The sequence below is a fragment of the Calonectris borealis genome, chromosome 3 (assembly GCF_964195595.1).
Source record: "Calonectris borealis chromosome 3, bCalBor7.hap1.2, whole genome shotgun sequence".
Lineage (NCBI taxonomy): Eukaryota > Metazoa > Chordata > Aves > Procellariiformes > Procellariidae > Calonectris > Calonectris borealis.
The window spans coordinates 85,415,575-85,437,527 of NC_134314.1; the positions used below are offsets into that span (position 1 = coordinate 85,415,575).

The following is a 21,953-nucleotide window of genomic DNA, read 5'->3' on the forward strand; positions in this document are numbered from 1 at the left end:
ACTCTTGACATGCTTTTCCCATCATTTATTGGTGTCAGGGACTTAAAGATGTGCGTGTTGGTGTGTGTGGAATTGAAAAAACTTTCAAAATCTGTTTTAGCTTTATCAGTCAGATGACATGTTTTTTCCTGATTATGGAAGTGTTTTAAAGAATGTTCATAAATGTGATAGGAACATACTTTTATTCCACTCTGATTGACTGTATCGACCAATTTATAATGGATTTACTTACTCACCTGGCAATGTAGTATATAATTACTGGATAAAGATAGCATGGTGAAGAAAATCAACAGAGAAAGCAAGGGAAAGACATTTGGAAATCCAGTCAACTAAATCCTGGATTAGCCTACTTTAATTAATCCTTCTATTTCCAGAGGGCATACCTTTAGTTCCTTCCATACCATAATGTGTGAATGTTTCTTTCACCTCATCCTAATTAGTATTTGCTCCTTTAAACGTGTATCTGCTGAAACAAAAATGTTAGCCAGCACCATCTGTGATAGTTCAGGAACTCTTGGGAAACCAGGAGGAGCACTGTAGGGCACAGCTGGTGGAAGAAGGACCCAAGACTGGAAAGGAGAATAGGAGATATGATCTCTTTATAGGAAGGTTCATTTGGCACAGATAGGGTAGTGGTAATGCATGTTCTTTGTTTAATATACTTGAGAGAAAGCCCCAGGCAGTATAAAGGGCATAGACTTCACCTTTAAAGCACACCTGCAGATTTGTCCCTTGCAGATCCACCACAGTATTTGAGACCCTTTTTGGATTACCTATACTTCGTTATTAACTCTCCACAGGGAGCGGCAAATATAACAGAGATTATGCTTTTGTTCCATAATAGCGAAGAAGTGGCCAATTGGAAAAGAATATAGAGGGAGAGAAAAACCACAAAAATGGCTGGTCTCAAACCTTTTATCATTGCTGAAACAATTCCCTCCAAACCTGCTGGCATTTTTACTGTGAATCCTTTTCTGAAGATGCCTTCTAGTTTCTTGATACTCTTGTGAAGTAGAAATGCTGGGTGTGGAAGGTCGTGCTCCAGAATTAACTCCTTTTGAACCATGTAGAAATGAGTGAATTTCTTTTGACCCTATAACAGTTCAACTTCTCGTTGGAGATTTTGGTCCCATGACATACTAAATACCGTTTTCTATCCTTGTGTTTCTTAGTTTTTCAGTAGTTAGATCCAAAAAGTGTGCTTTAAATATAGCTCTTTGTCTAACTAGTGCTTACAGTGAGACCTCCCAAATATCACTTTGCTCAAAAGTGATCCAGAAAGCACCAGAATGTAAATAGCTTACTGTTCCATTAATTGAGTATGCCTTCAAAAGTATCAGTTGTTGTCTTGATTTTGTGCACCCAAGATCTGCATCGAAAAACTTGTAGAGAGCAAGAGAGAGAGGGTGCGTTTGGGAGTATGCATCAGTACATTGGAGTTTCTAACAGAACCTACACACTTCACGCTCTGCAAGCTCTCTGCTTAGGTCCCTAGTGTCCTACCTGGTTGGTTGGGAAGAGGTATCTTTTGGACAGCACTTTATGAGATATGAATATATATTTCTATATAAATGCAAAGATGCAGTTTTTATTGCATGAGTGATAGAGTCCATTAAAGCTTTTATAAAAATGTGTACAACAGTTCTTTGCTGCACTCAACTTTGTGCAGTGTAGTGGCAAATCTATTTTAATGCTCTGACAACTAGGTGTGAACTGATTTATTTGTAGGTATGCGCTGTAAAGTTTTGTGGTGTAAAGTGATCAGGAATGCTGTGTAAGATATTAGTTGCTATAGCCATACTGCTTTAGGTTGCTATGTCGGAATTACTTGTTTTTATAGTGTAAATTCAAGCTCTGCAAAGTGCAGTGTATTGGAACAGAGAATATTTGGTTAGTATGCTCTAAAGTTAGGTTACCCTATTAGAAGAAAATACTGTTGTGCCATGCAAATAGTTGGCAGTCCTCAGAGGTTCAGTCTGGATGCTGTACACTCCCAGTCATGCTGTGTGGGAGTACTGTGTCTCTATCAGGTCCTTGTGGGCGATGCTTCTCTATTTCTGCAGATTTCAGTAGGAGACATTTTGAAGGGCAAAATTTGGCAGTGTTGCATGTAAAAAAAAAATAAAATTCTAGCATGATCTGTTAATTGTTAAATTATTAAATGCTAGAAACAATATGGCCTATTGAAAGAGATCAACATGTCCATAAACTTTTCCTTCGAGGGAAATACAAAATCAACATCTGAAAATAAAAGAAAACAAAAGCCATTGACCAAAAATAGATTATTCAAAACTTCGCATTTGTATTGTTCCATTAGTCTCTTTTTTGTTTGCTTTTGTTTTGTTTTTAAAGCTTTACTCCCATTTAAGAACTGTGTTCTGAATATTCTTGATTCACAGATACTTTTTTCACCAATATTTGTTTTTTGAGGCTTGTGAAATAAAAGTTCTTTCACTTGCTACAGCATTTTAAATTTGCAAAATGTACATGAGACTGTAAAATACTGCACAATCACTCATTTTAGAGATGAAAGGAGCCCTTCTAATTCTGCATTTAGAACTCTCAGTCCATGGGGCATATTTATGTTTCACCTTTACTGTGGGGTAAAGATTTTAGACAGACGTGTAAAGAGGTTTTACCACTTGAAAGAAGTTGTACAAAAAGCTGTGGAAGAGCAAGGACTCACATGTTGAGTCTTTACTCGCTGTCTGTCTTTTCACTCTAATGAGAGAAAGCAATTTAAAATGGGGGCTATTATAACTCGGAAATCTGTTAGTAATTTGAGAACTTTGTTTACTTCACAGGTTATACCATTTATTTAACATTCTGTAGTGCTAATGTTGTACCTTGAGCATTTTAATGCATTGAATAATGGTATGTAATCCAAAAAATTCAGAGGTATTAATTCTGTTATCACTAGGTATTAACATACCTGTTGTTTTACATAAAAAGCAAAGAGAGTAGAGTCATCAGAAAGGTAGTGTATAACTGTAAATGATGTCATGCATATTGTTATTGAAGTTGGAGGGAAGGTGAAGAGGTAAGATCATTGCAAACAGCAAGGGATTGCTCCCCATTACTCCATCTAGTTAGAATGAATTATCCAGGACTGCTATAAGACAGCTGGACATTGCCATTGGGACAAAGAATTCTCACGGGGTATTGCCGGCATGCTGTTTGTGACCATCTTTTTTCAAGGATTCATGCATATGATGTGACTGAACAAACTATATTGCAAAAATAGTCATTCACATCCAAGAGAAAGCTGACTTGCAAAACCCTGACCTTTGTCACCGCTTAGCAAGGTGGTGACAATGTTAATTAAAAGTCTCAGTATTGCAAAGTCTTCCGAGTGGAATATTCTAATAGCTCCTACACCCCAACTCATGATGAAAGATAACCTTGTACTGAAGATGGACTTTTAATTTATTGGTTGGGGATGCGTGGCTGGGGGGAACCTTTCACTTTTAGGTCAGTGTTTTGAACCCAGGCCAGGTGAATAAGTGACAAGGTTGCTAACACATGCAGGCTGTTTGGTAATGTCTATGAGGTGAGTTGTACTCTCAGTTTAGCTCTTGGGGGACAGGTGTCCCCATCACTTAAACCAGCAGAAATGGCAGCTTCATTGGAGGTGCCCAAAACTGACCTTATTAGTGAGAGGTAGGGACAGTGACTTTTCATCATAGAGGTGAAAGCTAAAACAATTTCTGTATGTGAAAATGCTTTCTCAGATTGCATCTCTGGGGTTATTCAGAGTCATTGCTATTCTTAACAGTTCCCTGAGTGACTTCTTTCTCCATACCTAAGTGACTGGCACATTTTGTAATTCACTAAGAATTTAAGGAGGGAAGGACAACTAGCATGCAACTAGATTTACAGTAGCAGGTAACTGGTTTATGCTAAACAGCTAGCTTTGATTTTTAAACGTAAAATTAACTTTGGATGACTGAGAACAGATGCTGAAGATGTTGGTAATTGTTATGTGTGGTTTTCCATCTGTTCACAGTAGGTTCTGTTTTTGATTAATTTTACAGTTCTTTATTTACAAGATATTTATAGTTTTGTCAACTTTCTAATCTTTCTTGCTACTATTTCTTTATTGGGCTTTTTTTCAGGGTAGTGTTTGAACACCTCAAAACCAATGGTGAATTTCCCCCCACAATAGTGCTGTGGGATATGGAGGGTTTATTATTCTCATTATCCTTGAATACAGAAGTGGGACACTTAAAAGTACTCAGCTATGGCTAACATCTGCTCCCATTGTTAAAAGGCTTATAGTCCCATATGAGGAATCATGGGTCGTAAAATGCTCAGCATTTAGGACAATAAAAACATTTTAAAAATTCCTGTCTTAGATGACTTAAAAGCTGTCACAAAGTTGGGGAGAAAACACATTTGGATCACACTGATGCCTGCTGCTGTAAAACTTTCATAAATGTGTGTCATCAACAGTAAATGAAAAAGGAAGGAGCTTCCTTCAGGGAATAGAGCTGTTGTAGTATTACACGGATGGTCCATCAAAGTCCTGAGTTGTCTGAAGACTCACCTAAATTTTCATGCTTAAGACTGATGCTTCTCTCTCACATGTAAAGATGGTCTTATGTGCCTGAAAACTTCCCTATCTTTTCCAGCTATCTCAGGTGATCCAATAAAGATATTACTTGCCTGTTCCTAATAAACCTTGCAATATTTTAACTGTTTTAGCCCCTCCAAAGACCTTGTGAAACCTCTTATCTTCCTTCCTTTCCTTACTGTTCTTCCCTTAAGAAAAGAAGGCTGAGGTGAGGACAGCGCATGCAGTGACCCATACCGAATTTCCTATACATCTTGCTGCCTCCTGGAGTTTTCTTCCATTTTAGACCAATGGGACAACATAACCTTTCTCTGTTGTCTCCTCTGAAAGAAAGAACTAATGTCACTCACTTTGCAACAAAAGGCTCAATCTTCATTACGTTTCTCGGGGTTCAGCCTTGCCAAATTATGCTTGAAGATATTTACATGCTCTGTTTTTTTTTGTTAATAGCGAGCACTGTAAAACAGACGTGCAATCATTCAGTACTGGGAGGGGGTTGCATGTTTTACAGGAAACCCTAGACTTGCAGGATTAGGCCACCTGCTTCGTAAGGACTGAGGTCTTCCCAGGCTCTTCCATGCAAGCAAAATGCAGAATGCTAGCAAGACGTGTGCAATGTCCTGTGTGATGAATGCATCCCTCTGACGATGTCTCCTGTGAATGATAAAATTAAAGAACTGGGGTGAAGTTCCCTTAGTTATTAGAGCAGATCTGCTGACAGTGCAGAATGTGCCAGCATATCATCTCTGACACCATCTGTTCAGCTATATGGATGGCTGTGCTGGAGCAGGGAGGGCTTTCCCCAACTTTGGATTTAGGGACCTTGTGATGGAGCTTCTACTAACTTCCTTTGTGAGACGGTTCTATGCTGTCCTTTCTGTTGTTCCCAGGAATTTGGCTTTGACATACGGCCTATGATTTGAGGGTTTCCTTTTAATGACCTTTTGGAACATGCTAAACATTTCCCCTACCTTAGCCTTCATGGCATCCTTCACTATGCTTTCACTGTGCTTCTATTTGAGTTGTTGCTGTGCTCTGGTGTTAAAATCCCACTTTGCCTACCAAGTGTTTTGGCGTGATCGAGTTGTACTGGTGAACCACCTCACCTGTTATAATTACTCTAGTTATTTTACTAACGTGTACTAACATGTACCAATGCATTTAGGCTTCCACTGCAAGGGGAAATAAGAGCAAGGAGACAGTTAATAATAATTCAAATCAACAAGTAAGATGAAAGATTTTATTTATTTTCAATTCATAAAAATATACGCATGCACCTAATATACTAAAAGTACAGCTGATCTAGATGTTCTAGGAACATCTAAAAGGTGCCGTGTGTAGTCATTCGTTCACATCAAGCTAGTTTATAAAGGCTGTGAAATTTTCTGCTGTGTTTCACCTTCATGCCCCTTCTTTTGGGAGCAGGCTTAAATAGTTAAGAGAACAAGGGCCAACGCAGACTGTATCCCAAACCCAGAGAAAAGCCCTGATCCTGCAGTCATTAGAACACTCTGTAGACACAGGAGCTAGGAGATCGTGTTGCAGGTTCACAACTTATATTTTAAAACATGGGTAACAGACAGATGGGAAATTCTTCAAGGGGAAACCTCAGTCTGGCCTAGTAGGAATGTTCTGGCAGAGCTCTTTCTGTAACAGCCCTGCCATGCGCTCAGAGCCCAGTAATGTTCCGTATAACTACAGAGTGAATCACTGCATCCCATTTAGCCTAGAAGTAATGAAGACCCTTAGCCAGCACAAGTAGAGAGAAAAAATATTTTAGAAGAAGGGCTTCTTAAAGCGGAGTTTTAAGAAACAACTCTATCAGACTGAGATAATTAGGGATAATAAGAATTTAAGGTCCACTTAAAATGACTTGTGCTTCTGCTTTACTTAACAGACACAAGAAGTATTAAGTTTCCTATTAATGCAATGTTTTTCACAACTCACAGGTTAAAATTGGATTTTGTCTATATTTTCTTATGTGTAAATGTTACGGAAAGGCTAGAAACTCAAAAAATAATGACTCGTGGGCCAGTAGCCTTTCTGGTAGGGGTACAGACAAGCAGACACATGCCTTTTAAAATCAATATTCATTTTTAAAACTTGTAAATATTATAGCAGACAGAAATTGATTTGAGTTGGAGAGAGTGAAAGGCAGTGTTAACCTTTGTTATGAGATATATCTACTAAATAGGATATGGGTCTCAAATCCTTTATTGGGCTGGATCTACTTCTCAATTTCAATTCTGAGTGCAAGTAAATCTTCCTGAACTTGTGGAGTGTATCCCCTGAACATGTCCTCATGCAAGTTATGCTGCTGTTTTGGTGATACACATTTTGGACTCACTGTCAGTGCCAAACTAGACATTTACCCTGTATCTTCAGCAGGTGGAACAAGTTGTCTTGTGACCCACTGATGGGTAACAGTATTGGAGAGGGTGGTAACTGGTGCTTTCTCAGTTCTCTTTATCCCTATTATCACATGCACACATGAAAGTTGTTGTTATAGCATCTTGTTTTCTGGCTTTGAAGCACTATCAAAAGTAAGTTATCATTACACTCACATAAAAAGGACGTGTGGGCTTTCTCAGGAACGTAGGAGAATTCAGCCCTCAGAGACATCACTTTTCCATCAAAGCATGTCCTTCATTGTGCATATGTAAAAATATTTGCACAGAACGGGCATACCCTATTATTTTTTGTCATTAGCTGCAGTTGATTGATAATTGATTAGGGATATCTCCTTTTTCTGCCCCTTGGTTGCAATTCTACTTGTCAAGGGCTTGTAAAATTAAGTGGCCTGAGTAAATTACCAGGTAAGGTTTTTTTTTTCCTCAGGTACACACTTTGCCATCACAGATCTATGAATCCAAATTATGGAGAATATGCTATCGGCAGTCTTCGCAGTGAGACTAAGTGGGCATAGAACACAAACTGCGCTCCCTTTTCTGGAGTTAGTTTTTCCAAAATAGACCCGTGACAGGAGTAGATAATTAATAATGCATTAAGAGAACATTTACCTGTGGGACTGAAAATTGTTTGGCTTCCTGCCCTGCATCCCCTCTTCTGTGGTCTCTCATCTAAGAATGTCAGCAAAGTTTCTTTTGTAGTAACAACTTTGGAAAGGAAAAATTTTTATTTATTTATTTTTTAAATTTGTAGAGCCACCTATGATAAATAAATTCTAAAAAGAAATGTCTAGCTTTCTAGGCATTTATTTGTGTCCCTCCTGGTATTCGGCTTGGTGCCTTCAGTCCTGCCTTGTTTCTCTGGGCAATCTGATACTCTGAAATGTGCTGTACAGCTCAGCAGGAAAAGGAATTTGCTTTGTCTAAGTCATTTAATAGCTTTTAAATCCCCGTGGATTACAAATTTGCAGGGTACAATATGCTGGCTGTATCTTGATCTCCAGGACTTAAACGTGCTTTGAATTGTTTCTTAATAACTATGAATAGAACTGTTAGTTAAAGCCAAAGCAGTGAGAACAAGTGGTATCACAATAAGAAAAGATGGATGAGGGTTAAATAAAATGTGGATTGTGGAAACTATTAAAATTTGCAAGTTAAGTTTTTCAGTAGCTTTAATACAGTCACTTATGGATTGCATCACTTCCTTAAGTAGCATTCCTATAACCATGTTTAGTCCTAGGAAAATAAGCTGGTTTGGAAGGCACCAGGCTATGAAGCTACATGTTGAGAGACTGCTGCAATGTACTGCAGCACATGACAGGCACTTTCCATGAGGCACAAGACAACTGGCATAAGGGGATAGCACCATTTCATGACCTGGTGCACTGGTAAAACAGAAAGCTCTGAGAAACTGTAGTTTAGATAAAAGATCTAAATCTCTTATTCTAGATGTAGAAGATAATCTAAACTATCTAGATACAGATAGTCTAAATAAAGAATCCATGCAGAGTAGAGTGCTTCAGCAGAACTTGCTATCTCATGAATGGAGGCTTTGTAGGTAATTCCAAGTTTATCCTTCAGAATGCTACAATGTCAATGACAAACCCCAATACGACTGGAAAGAATCTTAAATAACCTACAGATATAAAAAGGCAGCCCATAAAACCAGTGACTGTCATCAAACTATTTATTGAAAGCATCTTGACTCAGCAGAAGTAGCACCTTTTCCTTGTTTATGTCATAGCAACATTGGCTGCTGAAGTGTCTTCATAAAATGAACAAGATTGAGAAGAGAATTTGTCTTTCAGCAAATTCAGTGCCGTAAAAATGTCAGTTTTCAAGAGAAACTATTTAAATTATTTGAAAACTTCGGGAACTTTGGATAAAACTTATGTTTTGTGTCTACCAGTGCGGCATCCAGTGAGTTGAATCAGCTGTTGTAGAGGTGAAGTAGAGGACCATAGTGAGATTAGAAGTGGACAAAATTCTAATTTGCTTCTTTTTATATATATATTTATATATGCATATATGAGCTAAGCAGTGCCAGGTTCCATTTCTTCTTAAGAAACTGAGTGAGAAGTAGCTTTCTTCACAGTAGGAATGAGATTTGTATTTTAAGACTGTGGGGGTTGTTGCCATTAAACTCTTAATTAAATGAAAAATGGGGAAAACTCATTTACTTCAGTGGTACCAGGTCAGAACGTTCATCATAAATGTCTAAAAGAAGAGATGGAAATGGCTGAGGCTTTTCTTCAAATTCCTCTTTGATTTAGCTTGGAACAATTCTACAAACTGCAATAGCATCTGCAGATAAGCACATGTCCATCACTGAAGGTTAATTCATGAAAGGCTCATTCATTTACTGATTCAGCTTTCTAATATTTATTACCAAACGCCATGTGCATTTACCCTTGAGTGCTTTCAACTGTTTTTCCTGTATTACCATGACATTGTTCCTTCCAAGGATGCTGCTTGTAATTTTTAGTGTTTGCAAGTGACTTAGTGTGGTGCTAAGCCTTTTTAGATACATATCACTAGAACAAGATACTGCTTGAGGCAGACAAATTAGTCTTATAAACTAGATCCTAACTGTATAATGATCCAAACCAAATACCATCCTAAGACTCCATCATGTTGAGCCCTGAGGGTAGAGGTGCCTAGTATCTCTGTTGTGATGCTTGATACACTCTGGTTTCAGGTCTCCCATGAGCTCAGTAAAGCTAGTTACCTTAAAATGAGGAAAGTTTTACCTTCCTGAATGACTGCTTTTCAAGCTAACATCCCTTTATTAAAATAGATATATTTGCAGAGATGCTTCAGCTGCAGCCATACTTATCTTCATCTGCACACAGAATGACTTTCTTATGCCTCTACCTGCAACTCATCCTCTGCAGGCCAATAGGATCCCTGCCCAGAACCACTCCCAATACTGTCTTGTCTCTCCTTTCTCTGGATATCTAGGATTAGGGATTTCACTGCACAGCTCCCCATACCCATAGCACTTCTTGCTTCTTCCTTTCAATTGGAAAGGAGAAGTCGATAAAACTAAAGTTTAGCAAGCTGTTCCTTGTCACTGTAGGAGCTCTGAGAAAAGAGCCCAACAAGCTGCACATAAATTCTTCACATAAAGTGAGTCAAACCCAACAATCAAAATGTTATTCTTTAACAGAAATTTGCATTTTTAAGAAAAGACCATGGTTGAAAATTCAATCCAATACCGTCTTAAGGTATGAAATCTGTCTAGAATTTACAAGATTCAGTTCCAGGGCAAGTTTTTGCCTTCATCTACTGGCCTTTCTTATTCTGTTTCTGAGACATCACAAATTAAATAGTCTAAAAAAACAGGCAAGAAAAAAGAAGGCCAAAGGAAATTTCATATTGACAATGGGGATTTAGGATATATTTTCTTTTTCAAACTATTTACATTAAATGTTTTTAAAACTATGGTAATTTGAAATGGCAAAAGAAGGGGAATTCCAGATATCTGACAATTTTAAGTAGCTGGAGTCTAACTTACCAAAATGTATGGCCTTGTTATATACCTAGAGTTAAATACCTGGTGAAATACCTAATAAATACAAACTTGCTTTATATATCTTAACAGACACTGAAGAGCAAGGAGAATTTGTCAGAAGGCTGAGAAGTAATGGATATTTGAAAACAGACTAATTTTAACTACTAAATTTTATAGTAGCCCATGTTTTGATTTCATTCATGCAAAAGGTGATGTGTATAAGACCTCTGTAGATCAATGGAGTTAGTTCTGCTTTTCATCTCTGCAAGTAAAAGCAGACTTGGTTATTCTCCATGGAGAAAGAAATGTTCATGGTTGCTTTTGTGACCATTTTTGCCCTGCAAACTTAAGTGTCTGCATCTGTGTGTTTCATGAAGTTGTGGTAGTTTTCTGAAAATTATATAATACAGTTTAAAAATAAAACCCTTGGTAAGGCAGGCCATAACTGCAGGGTGTGAATATGAATCTTCAGCACTTGAATTGTTGTAAACTTTCAAAATCCGTTCTAATTGTCCGTGTTTTCAAAAGGCTTTCTGTTTCTTGCTGTAGTTACAAGTAGGAGCAGATGCAATTTTGCTGGTATCCTTGCTGTATAAAGTCTCTCTTCAGCTACTTCATCCTGAAGAGTGTTCTCACAACCTCCTGCCTGTGAGAAATGCATGTTACTTGTCCCTGGCATAGACAGTCTGTATAAGAAATGTTTATCATGGCATGAATTCAAGTACTAAAAGTTTTTGCTTCTGTGCTTGGTATTGCCTACATTTTACTGTCACAACAGCTTCCTTTATACTATATCAATCTTTCTTTTCAGGAAGAATGTGTAACAGATAAGTCCCAACATAAAATTACGTGCTCATAAAATGTTAAGTGTAGTAACAAATACTAGACAAATTTTGCCTTTATGTGTAGATCTTTTTTTGGGACGCATTTATGAGCAGAATCTAGCACGATATTGCTTCTTATCAAGCAATTCTTTGCATCTTCATGAACATCTAGGATAAGAATTTTGAACTCAGCAACACATGTGAAATGAATGGAGTTGGACATCCGAATTTGTAAGGCAGCAGTGAAAATCTCAGATGCAGTGTTTACTCAAGATGGCTTAGCAGTTGTTTTGGAAAATGCCTTGTTGATAAGTATTTTTTTTACTTACTATTACAGACGTTTACAGCCTGGTGCAATTCCCACCTCAGGAAAGCAGGCACACAGATTGAGAACATTGAGGAGGACTTCAGAAATGGCCTCAAACTGATGCTGCTCTTGGAAGTTATCTCAGGTTGGCTAAAATAAAGTTTGCTCTGTATTTACAGCATGCTAACTGAAACACTTAAAAGGACAAAAATCGTTAACCATTCAAAACAGCAAACACAAACTCTAAGTAGGCTGAAAAGTGAGAGATGAAACACACTGTAAACCAAAATGGAGTTAAAAAAGCTCTGCTCTTTCCTTGTCTCCAAAATCTTCTGTTTTGTGCTTGTATTCTAGGATTTCAGTGTGTATCAGGGTATCACTGACATCACAGTGTTGTTGGACAAACCACAAACATTGAGGAGCTGGTCTTAGCCCCTAACAATTAAAAAGCCTTTACACTTAGGTTACAAGTTCGTTTTATTTCACTTTTAGTATAGAAGTTTTGTTTTGCTTTTAATGACTTTATTGGATGGACCAATGCTTTCGAACATGAGTGCCTAAAGTAAAACTAGATCAATATTTAGTCACAAGTAAAAGGTCTCATTTTTCAGAAGGGTGGAACATCCAAGAACTCCTTTTGACTAACTGGTGTAAACTCACTGTGTCACCCATGTTTATGTGTTATTCAGAGAGGCAGTCCTCAAGGTACACTGAGAATGGCCCTGAATGGGAAGGGAATAGCTCAAGTTACAGACACACAATAAAAGTGAAAAAGGGCAAGAAGATTTTTAAGACGTCTTTATGGAAAAGAGAGTTTAGACTTTTGCTGGAGATTTCAGTGCAGAAAGATGATCTTCAAATGATCACTCTTCATGAAATGGAGAGTCATATTTTCAGAAATTATTCTTCTTTGCGATCATTTGAAAAGAGAAGTTCATTCAAACACATCAGTCTATGTTCTGAAATTAGCTGCTCTGCTGTACTGGTTGTTAAAAGCCATTGTTCTTGGTCAGATGTGGAAGGATGCTATGGCTAATCTACTGGGTAGAGTCCAGCCTCTCTTTAGAGTAAGACAGGTAAGGGTGATGAGCTCTGAGAACATCCTGCCTTCTTAATATTCAGCTACTCTAACACAGTAGCAATGAACCAGAAGTTGAGTAGCAGGAAGCACTCACATATCTTCTAGATGTTTACGGCAAACGTAAAAAATTTTACTCTGGTTTTACTGCTATATCAGAAAGATCTAAGTCAGATGTTTCAGTATTTGAATTTTCTCTTCAGGGTTTTGTTCAAAGCCATTTGACATTCTTTCAGAAAAATACCTGTTAAAATAACTGCTAACTTTTAGACAGTGTTCAGGGCACATTCACTCTTGAGTTCTAATCACTTGGGTGTCTGTAGCCAGGTGTATGCAACAGTAAACACATTAAATTTGTTATTCTGCAGGGGAAAGACTACCGAAACCAGACAGAGGGAAGATGCGCTTCCATAAAATTGCTAATGTCAACAAAGCTCTGGATTATATCGCCAGCAAAGGAGTGAAACTTGTGTCAATTGGTGCAGAAGGTACGTGACAGAGCTTGACAATGCACCTTATTTAGATCCTAGGCATTCACATTGCAAAGAAGTCTGACAGAGATCCTTGGCCAAATTGCGCAGGCTGTTCTCTAAACAGCCTCAAAAATCCCTTAATATTGATCGCTGACCTATATCTGTGAAAAGACGAGAGGTGGAAATTTGTGGACACCTGGAGAGGGATAGGGATATAAATGGGCTCTAAGATTAGTTTTTCTCCAAGGTTAAATTGAATTGTCTGGGTTTCAGTGGATGTTCAGATAATGATTTCTTCTTTCAGAGCATTACGTTTTTCCTATACATTATTAAAAATAAGGAACGCCTTTAGAAATCAGGTTGGATTCTAGAGTGTGCTTTATCCAGTCTGGGATCTTTTTCTATCTTTAGGAGATATTATTCAGACGAGACAAAGGCTGACATCACTACCAGGTGGCTGGGACCTACTCCCATTTTATTATGAGATTGACTGTGGATGGCAGCTGTGTTTCTAGAATTCAGATGTAGAGTTAAGGGAGTGATCAAAAGAAATTATGGTAGCTGGGGAGAGACTGAACATATGAAGAAAGTGGGATGGGATGTTATTTACTAAAGTTATTACTTTGTTATTGTTCTGTTGTTCAGGTAGTTAAATAAAAACATGCAGTTGGCTAGCTAAATGCTGACAGATGTAAACTGAGCAAAAGAAGGAAGGCTTTCACTACAAATGAACCTATGCCTCCTGTGAGATTCAATTAATTGTTTAAAAAGGACAAAGGTCTATATAGAACTAGCTGCTCCATGGAGATATTTGCATAATGCTTTGCATAGCCATTACCATACAAAGGAGTGATGTGGCTAGCATGATATCCAACTACTTTTGATTCCATAGCCTCAATGATGTGCTGTCCATTCTGGGGGCATCCTCTAACATGTCCTTAGAGCAAAACTCTGGCTGTAGCCTCAGCATCACAGTGAGAAACACTAGCTATATTATATTCACGTTGCTAGGCCTTTTTAGATTGATTTATGAGCCTTCTCTTCCTGTTTTCTGATTTCTCCAGGCTTATATATATATGTCCTTATTCTGGCTTCCAAATCTTGATCTCAGGGAGCTTTCTGTAATTGTGGCTGGAGCAGGAAGATTCATTAGGTGGGATAAGGGCATCTGTAGATGTAATAGAGAGATGTATCAGCATTCATTGATCACACAATGGTTTGACCTAGCCCGCTTGGTTCCTCCAGTATCGTTCAGTGTGTGAACGATGTGTTCAGTTATGTGTTCAGTTTCTAGATCTAGAACTCCAAAATCCCAAGAAATGCGTGTTCTCTGGGTAGAGCATTTGTTTGAACTCACCCTTTTTTTGTTTGAGACTGAACTGGGTGGGCCATCTGAGTCCAAATCCATACTATCTATCTTTAGGCACATAACAGAGACCTTTTTTGGGGAATATATCACCAGTGGGGAGAACCCGGCAATTCCCAAAGGCACTTCAATCTCAGAGGAGCTCTACTGCATTTCAGAGGTGCCTGGCTCCCTGCATCTGTTGTACAGGCAGTCAGGGGCAGCTGGGCCCTTTGCTCAATTAAATGAAGTGGGATGGAAAAATGTGCCACTACCCTAAACCTCTGCAGCTAAGGTTATTCTGAGAGCGACATGGCATTGAACGGACAGCAGAGGGTACTGAAGAGACAATTTATGTGTGGAAATGAAAATTAAGAATACAGAAGCCTGTTCGCTAGCTGGTGCAGAAATACTGGGAGTACAGAGTGTGGAGCAAATGAATGGTAGTTTCTGTCATGTCATGCTGGGACTCTGAGGCTTCCTGACTGAAAACAAGAGTGTAGCAAAAGGAGTATCTTGTGGGACAGAGTGGTGGTTCTCTCTGATCGCAGTTTGCACAATGTACTAGTGTTTTCACACCTAGGTTCTTCAAGCGAGGCTGGAGTATTTAAACTGAGATACATCAGCTCATACCTGCATATCAGTGCCAGCCCTCTGCACTCCCATCTCCCTTATTTTGCCCTGCTTATTGGTGCTCAGACTAGGGAGCAGTGCTTGAGCACTTTCTATATCACCTGAAGGCAAAGCATCAGATCAGCCATTAAAACCATTTAAACTAACCCTGCTGTTCTCCTTGGCAGCAACTGGCGTGAGCTTAGATGCTCTGTGATAATAGGTAATTCCCTCTGGGAGGGAAGCGGGAACAAGAGGCAGTAACCTCTTCCAGTTTCTCAGCCAGTTGTTGCACTCAATATTTCTTCCTGCATGTAACAGCCGGCCATAGTTAGTAAGCCAGGAGATTAAGGTGATGTTCTTGGCTGTGCTGCAGGCTTTTATTGCCTGTTTCTGGAATTCTCGATCTGTAAAATTGAGGGATTAGAAGCAAAAATTCATTCATTAGCATTAAAAAAAAAAGGTTTTAAATTCTTGGGTGGAAGCACAGGAGAAAAATCCACTGCTACTGTCATAGCTTAGATGCAGAGAGGAACCTGTCATTGTAAGACATTGCACTATGCCAAGTATGGCTACTAACACACATTAGATTACATCCATGTGGGCAGGAGCAGATAGATTTGTGTGCCTTCCACTCCTACTCTAAACAGGCTGAACACAAAGCCAGCTCTGGCCCAGGCGTGTTTAGTGCCCTGTTAAGGCACAACCCCTCTACTAAATTTGTTATCTAAAGGACGGTGCCGTGCTGATGCAGCAATGCAGTATCATATCTGACTGGGTACAGTTTCACAGTGTTGGGACCTCTAGCACCAGTGTTTAAAGAGTCCCTGTGCCCCCTTGTCCTGCATACTTGCTCCCACACTTCACAGCCCTACCCCATCACTTGGGCTGACAACTGTTTCTGTAGCTATGCTGGAGACTGGATCAGCAATCTGATCTGGTTTCAAAACACACTTCACCTCTTTTTTTTTTTTCTTTTGTTGCATTTTTCAGCATTGTTGACTGGGCAGTCATTATAGCATGAAGATGGAATGAACGCCACCAAGGAGGCAGAGCACAGGCTCCTTAAGCTTGTATTGTTATCAAAGTCCTTAACCCCTTAACTCACTGCCCCTGTGTGTGAGCATGGGGCATATGGGCTTGTCTGCACCCATCTGTTTCGGCATTCTCTGAGTCACATGGATGATTGGAATACTTTTTAATTTCCAAAGCATGAAAATTTTCTATCTAAATCTGCTGAGGATCATGTTTTATTATCTGACATGCTGAGTGGTGAAGAGCATGTAGGCCCAAGGGGACCAACTGGCATTTAAAATGGGGCTTCAAAAAAAAGATTAAACTGCGATTCCTGTGGGACATCTGTACAAAGTTCAATTTAGTATTTTTAAGGAGCCAGGGGTATTCTTTAAAGCCATCATTACTGTTTTGAGGCTGACTTCCTTGGGCTGTCTGTGGAGTGGAAGAGAGAGGTGATCACCTTTAAACGTGATGCTGAGCAGAAGTCCAATTTAGGTATTCTGATCTGTCTTGTGGAAGAGTCTTTCCTTCCATTGGTGATGAAATGAGACTAGAGAGTCAAGAAGCTAAAGCAAAAGCTGTGCAAGTGGTCCTTACGAGCCATTCACAGTCCAGGAGTTCGAAGTTTTCCCTTAACTTTTAAAAAAGTGCAGTAACTCCATTTGCAAGGTAATTGGATCCTGAATGAAATGAACTGAGATATGGAGAACCACAAAAGAGAAGTATCCTGTTAATAGGAAACTCTTCTGTATTGCTTTTCTGGGGAGCGGGAGAAATATTAAAGACCAAATGATCTGTGAATCTGCTACAAGAAGGTTAGAATAAAAAAAAATTAATAAAGCCAAAGCAGAATAAAAAACCAAAACTAATGCCTTTGAGAACTTGCCACACTGCTTTGCTTAGCTTTTTTCCCTAGGCATTTTTATTGTCTCCCCTTCCCTTTCCTTTCTCTCTTTTCCTGTCCTCATAGGTCAGCAAGACCTTTTTCCCCAGAAAGCTGTAGCTTTACATATGTGAGGTGTAGGAACTATATTCCTCCCAGAGCAAGCAGGCAGTGTGAAGAAAATAATGAAGTCTTCTATTGACCTGTAGAGGAAAATGATAGGAATGAAACAGTATTTTTTCATCACTGATTCTTTTCAACATTTAGCAACTTTGTTTTCCTTTTGTTTAGATATTTTTCCTTGTCTTTTATACATGTCTTTTTTGTGGTTTTTGCTAGCAGTAGATAATGAGAAACCAAAGCTGGCAAATAGCTTGAAAATACTCTTGAGGCAAAACATAGAAAATTCCCTCTCTTGCTCTTTCATTCAGACTGTGTGTACATACAGATATGTAAATCAAAACAACAATTTAGTGATTATGCAAATCCATGAATTGATGGCCTGACAATTCGCAATGCCTCCTGAGTATTTAAATTAATTTATTTTACATTTGAAGAAATTCATCTTTACTGTATATACATATCAGACATCTGATCAAAATACAATGAAATACTTGACTGAGGAGGAGGGAGGAGAGAGAAGTAGCTACACGCCCTAATTGCCATTTGGTCTTTTTTGGCTGAAAGAGTTTAGTTTTGAGATTTGAAGACACTTGAGGTCTTTCAGGGCCAATAAAGTGCTAATAATGCAGGGAAGGCAGACAAAATGAGGTAAGAATTCTGGAAAATTAGTGTAGGACCCAAAGGGGAAAGCAGAAAAATAGCCATTCATATATAAACTTGGATTATTACACTGGCAAAGTAAGTATAGACTAGTGATGGGTGACATATCTCCTACCACATTTGTTAATTTGATAGGTTCAGATGACAGCTTGTGTCACATACTGCTGCAATTTAACATGTATCTCAAGTCTTGGAGCTAGCAGCTGCTTAGTTCTGTAAAAGTTGCCCCTGGATTCAGGCAACTTTTAAGTAGCAGAGCGACTGCATTTTCTGCTGGCACCTCTATTGGCATTTGACGTTAAATTGAGGAAATTCCTCCTGCTGTAAGTTCCTCCTGCTGCTTCCCCAGAATACCAGTGGGCCCCCAGGCGGTTACAGCTGCTCCACTTTTTGAGGATGGCTGGAGGTGACTTTCAAGTAGGGGAGCAGCTGGTGCCTTCCCTGCTCCACTGCTCTTTTGATGTGAGGTGACTGGAAAGGCAGTCTGCAGTTCCTTTCTCTCATTGTCCCACCTCCTTCCCTTCCAGTGCTGGACCCTCCTTATAGTCTCACTATGTTCTTCTGAGTCTCTTGCCATACTTTTCAGATTGATTTAACATTATCACCACACTTAAGTGGTCTGGCAGTACAGTTTTTGGTGTTGAGAAATTTAAGTGGTATCACTGTTCATATTACAATGTAGGAAGACTGGATTATGACTTGGCTTGTGGAAGGGACTCCCATGTATGTGTGAGAAGGGTTGGAGAAAGCACCTTCCTAACGCCCTGTGTTGTAGGTAGACTCAAGCAGTCTTGAAACAAATTGAGTCCCCAAAGGTAAAAAATCCCATTTTATATTAAAGATACATAAATGTGCATAGGCATCAGAGCTATAAGACATTACAACCTCGTGACCATGTTTCTGAACTGCTTAGCAGGAAGCTATGTAGGATAGTCTCAGGAGGTGCTGTGTCTTTTGAGCTGTTCTTCATATCTAGTCTGTGCTGGCACTATAGGTAAAATTCTCAAAAAGATCTAAATAGTATAGGGGAATTTCTGAGTAGCATTTTATTAAAAAATAATATTGTTCATGTCCTGTGGCTTCTTAAAAATTTGGGGTAAGACCATATTTTTTTCAGTTCTTTGTATTTTAAAACAGTAAGGCTGATATTGTTCAAATTTTAAATTTCAAACTTTAAATAAGTATTTCCCCTCAGGCTGTTCTCTGAAAAAGTCAGCCTAAAAGGTAAAGATCTGAGACAGTTACAACTACCTGGAGAGAAGCCTTTTAGCATGGAAGGGCTGAAGTGACCTTAACCTCACTAATCTTCAGTCCTACTGCCAGGGTAGCACAAGCATGAGTTTGTTGAAAAATGAACCCAGGTGAACTCTGTGTAGATAAAGGATTATGGTAGAAATATTACAAATTTATTAAATACAGTATATTATTTATAGAAATATATGATTAAAATAAGAGAAAATGGAAAACACATTCTAAATACTACTACTATCTCTTTTTTCACCTTAGAAATTGTTGATGGCAATGTGAAAATGACACTGGGTATGATCTGGACTATCATCCTTCGCTTTGCTATTCAGGATATTTCAGTGGAAGGTAATAGTAATGCAACTATGTTAAATAATTAGGAAATTTGTTTAAAGACATTTTTATATGAATTGTGCACAAGTGAGATGAGTGTTCTAAAAATGAATTATTTTTTCACAGAAAATGATACTGCAAGTTCCCTGCCTGGTGAAAAAATCAATTTCTGGAGAGAATTACTCTCCTTACCCTGACAGAGACCTCGAGCCAGCTTCTAAATGCAGAAGTTCTGGGCGTGTCTCTTAGTTACAGAGAGAGAAACATGCCTGTGTTTCTGAGCTTCGGTGGCCTGAAACTATGCTGTACCCTGCATGGTGGTCCTATTTCCAACATACTTTTTTTAGTCCTCTCCATTTCTCACGTTCTTTGCAAATATTATCTGATTATATCCCTCTTCTTTCTATCACTTTTTTCCCCCCACTGCTTCAGAGTTTTTTTTCTTAACTTTCACTTGGTAACTGGCTCCAAAAAGTGTGTTGTAGTTACAATACTCTTTAAATCAAGTCTATGCTATGAGAAGTCTAGAATTCTAGAAACTAATCTCAATTTTCAACAGAAGTAAAGTCAATTCAAGCTCTGCGTGCTGTCCTGCCCATAATTTGTGGGACATTAAATGTGGACCTAATGGTCTATTTGAATCTTTTCTGTCCTTTACTTATGCATTCAGATGCCCATAGGGTTCAGACAATGAAGGTGTTTCTTCAGCCCTTACATCTCCCTGTAAGCAAATGGACTGAGGCTACAAGCGTATTTCATGTAGGCACCAACACAATCTTTTATGTCTAGTTCTATTATATTTGTATTGTGTGTTTTTCTCCATATATACATTCTGCTATCCAACCAATATAATTTCTTAACCTTCTAATATCTCAGAATTATTGTGCAGGCTGAGACTCTAGTCTGATTTGTTCCCGTTGAGCTGACCTCTGTGTCCTGATGGAGCCCCATTGGTCCATTTGTATGAGTATCTTTTAGGATTAAATGTTGGCTTATGCCAACCAGTTTCAAGAAATTAATTACTTGAGCACTTTTTACATTTTTCCTTTTTTTACTCCCTGGTGTCTTTTTCAGAAACCTCTGCCAAAGAAGGGCTGCTGCTGTGGTGTCAAAGAAAAACTGCCCCTTACAGAAATGTGAACATTCAGAACTTCCATCTTAGGTAAACTTCCATTATTTCAAGGGCTAGAAGCAGTCTAAAATATTTTAGGTGAGATTTTTCCCATAGTTCTGTAGGTATATATTTGACAGGAGAATTTCACTCTTCACTGTTAACTAGACTTTTTTCAAATTTTTGTGTTCTATCTTCAGAGTCTTAGTTTGGTTAGCCTTTGGCATTATTTAACCATGGCTTCCATAGTTACTATTTAAAAGAAAAAAAATCCCTACTACATACAGAATGACCATATTACATTATTAGAGGTCCTTGGTGTATGGGAATATCTGAGTACCACCGCATAGTGACTTGGCAAATGACTGCTTTCAAATGAGAGGCACTATAGGTATAGACTGTTCTTGGCAAAAATACCAATGTGTTGAACATGCAAATATCTCATTATGATGAATCAGTCTTTATTATTTTGTAACGTAACTATAAATAAGGAGCCAAAAATGCACTCAGTACACAACAGCAGCACTTTAAACATGTTTGTTTTCAGAATCAGGATCATTACCTAACTTGGAAAATTTAGTGACGCTCCAGCCTTGTGGTTCTGTGTTTTCATTATGGGCTAGAAAGGGAGTTCTAGGCCATATGCCTGGTTTTGTTGCCCAGGAATTGGGCTAGTTCCTGTAGCTCTGCTGGTGACCCACCTCATTAAACTACATGATTTGCCATTTGCACTGTTTAACCATGTGATCTTGCCTTCCCTGAAACCCTTACAGTACTTACAACAAGAGCTCTGCATTACAGTGTTTTGGTGTTTTGAATTCATTCTTAATGTGCAGCACCTAAAGCACGTGTGGTGATAGAGAAGATAAGGTTCACACATGCATCCACAGATAAAGAGAATTTGTTTGATTTACAATCCCTGTATTGCCTTTAAGAGATCTGAAATTTGTTACGTGTTATTTTCCTTGAATATATAGAGGTATATTTCAGTAGAGCTTTATACGGATGCAGGGTATACTGTAAGTTACAGTATCAGAATCTTAGTGTGTATATACATACATATGCTCGTCTGATACATGATATGGGGAAAACACCTTAAATGGAAGGACCTTGATTAATATTTGGGTTGATCAGCTCTTATAGAACTACTTTACAATAGGCTGTCCACACCATTTTAGTCTATACCTTTTGGAAAAAAGCTTTTTGTTAGTTTGGTGCTCATTTTGATTCAGTTTTATCTTCTGGATGATTTTATATTATACAATGTATGTGTATTATGCTTAATTGTATTACATTTTTAGTGGAGATGGTTCTGTTATTTGAAGGATCTACCCAGACATCTCAGTGAGAGGGATTCTAACAGTGTTAACATGTTTAGTATCACACAATTACTGCACAGGATAAGACCTCAAACCCACAGTCCCAGTCATTGCATAAAGTGTTTACA

At 38.5% G+C, this 21,953-nt stretch overlaps 1 protein-coding gene across 7 annotated transcripts in view; it reads left to right on the plus strand.

Annotated features, from left to right (window-relative positions):
• The window catches only part of ACTN2 (actinin alpha 2), a 67,214-nt gene that overhangs the window by 10,734 nt on the left and 34,527 nt on the right, over positions 1 to 21,953 (plus strand). For 6 of the 7 annotated variants that reach the window (XM_075146523.1, XM_075146520.1, XM_075146521.1 and 3 more), the window contains exons 2-5: positions 11,657 to 11,771; positions 13,073 to 13,192; positions 19,324 to 19,410; positions 20,470 to 20,557. In XM_075146523.1, the coding sequence (XP_075002624.1) occupies positions 11,657 to 11,771; positions 13,073 to 13,192; positions 19,324 to 19,410; positions 20,470 to 20,557 (410 nt within the window). Of the gene's footprint in view, positions 1 to 11,656; positions 11,772 to 13,072; positions 13,193 to 19,323; positions 19,411 to 20,467; positions 20,558 to 21,953 lie in introns of those variants that run through there. The other variant, XM_075146522.1, reaches the window with a different exon arrangement.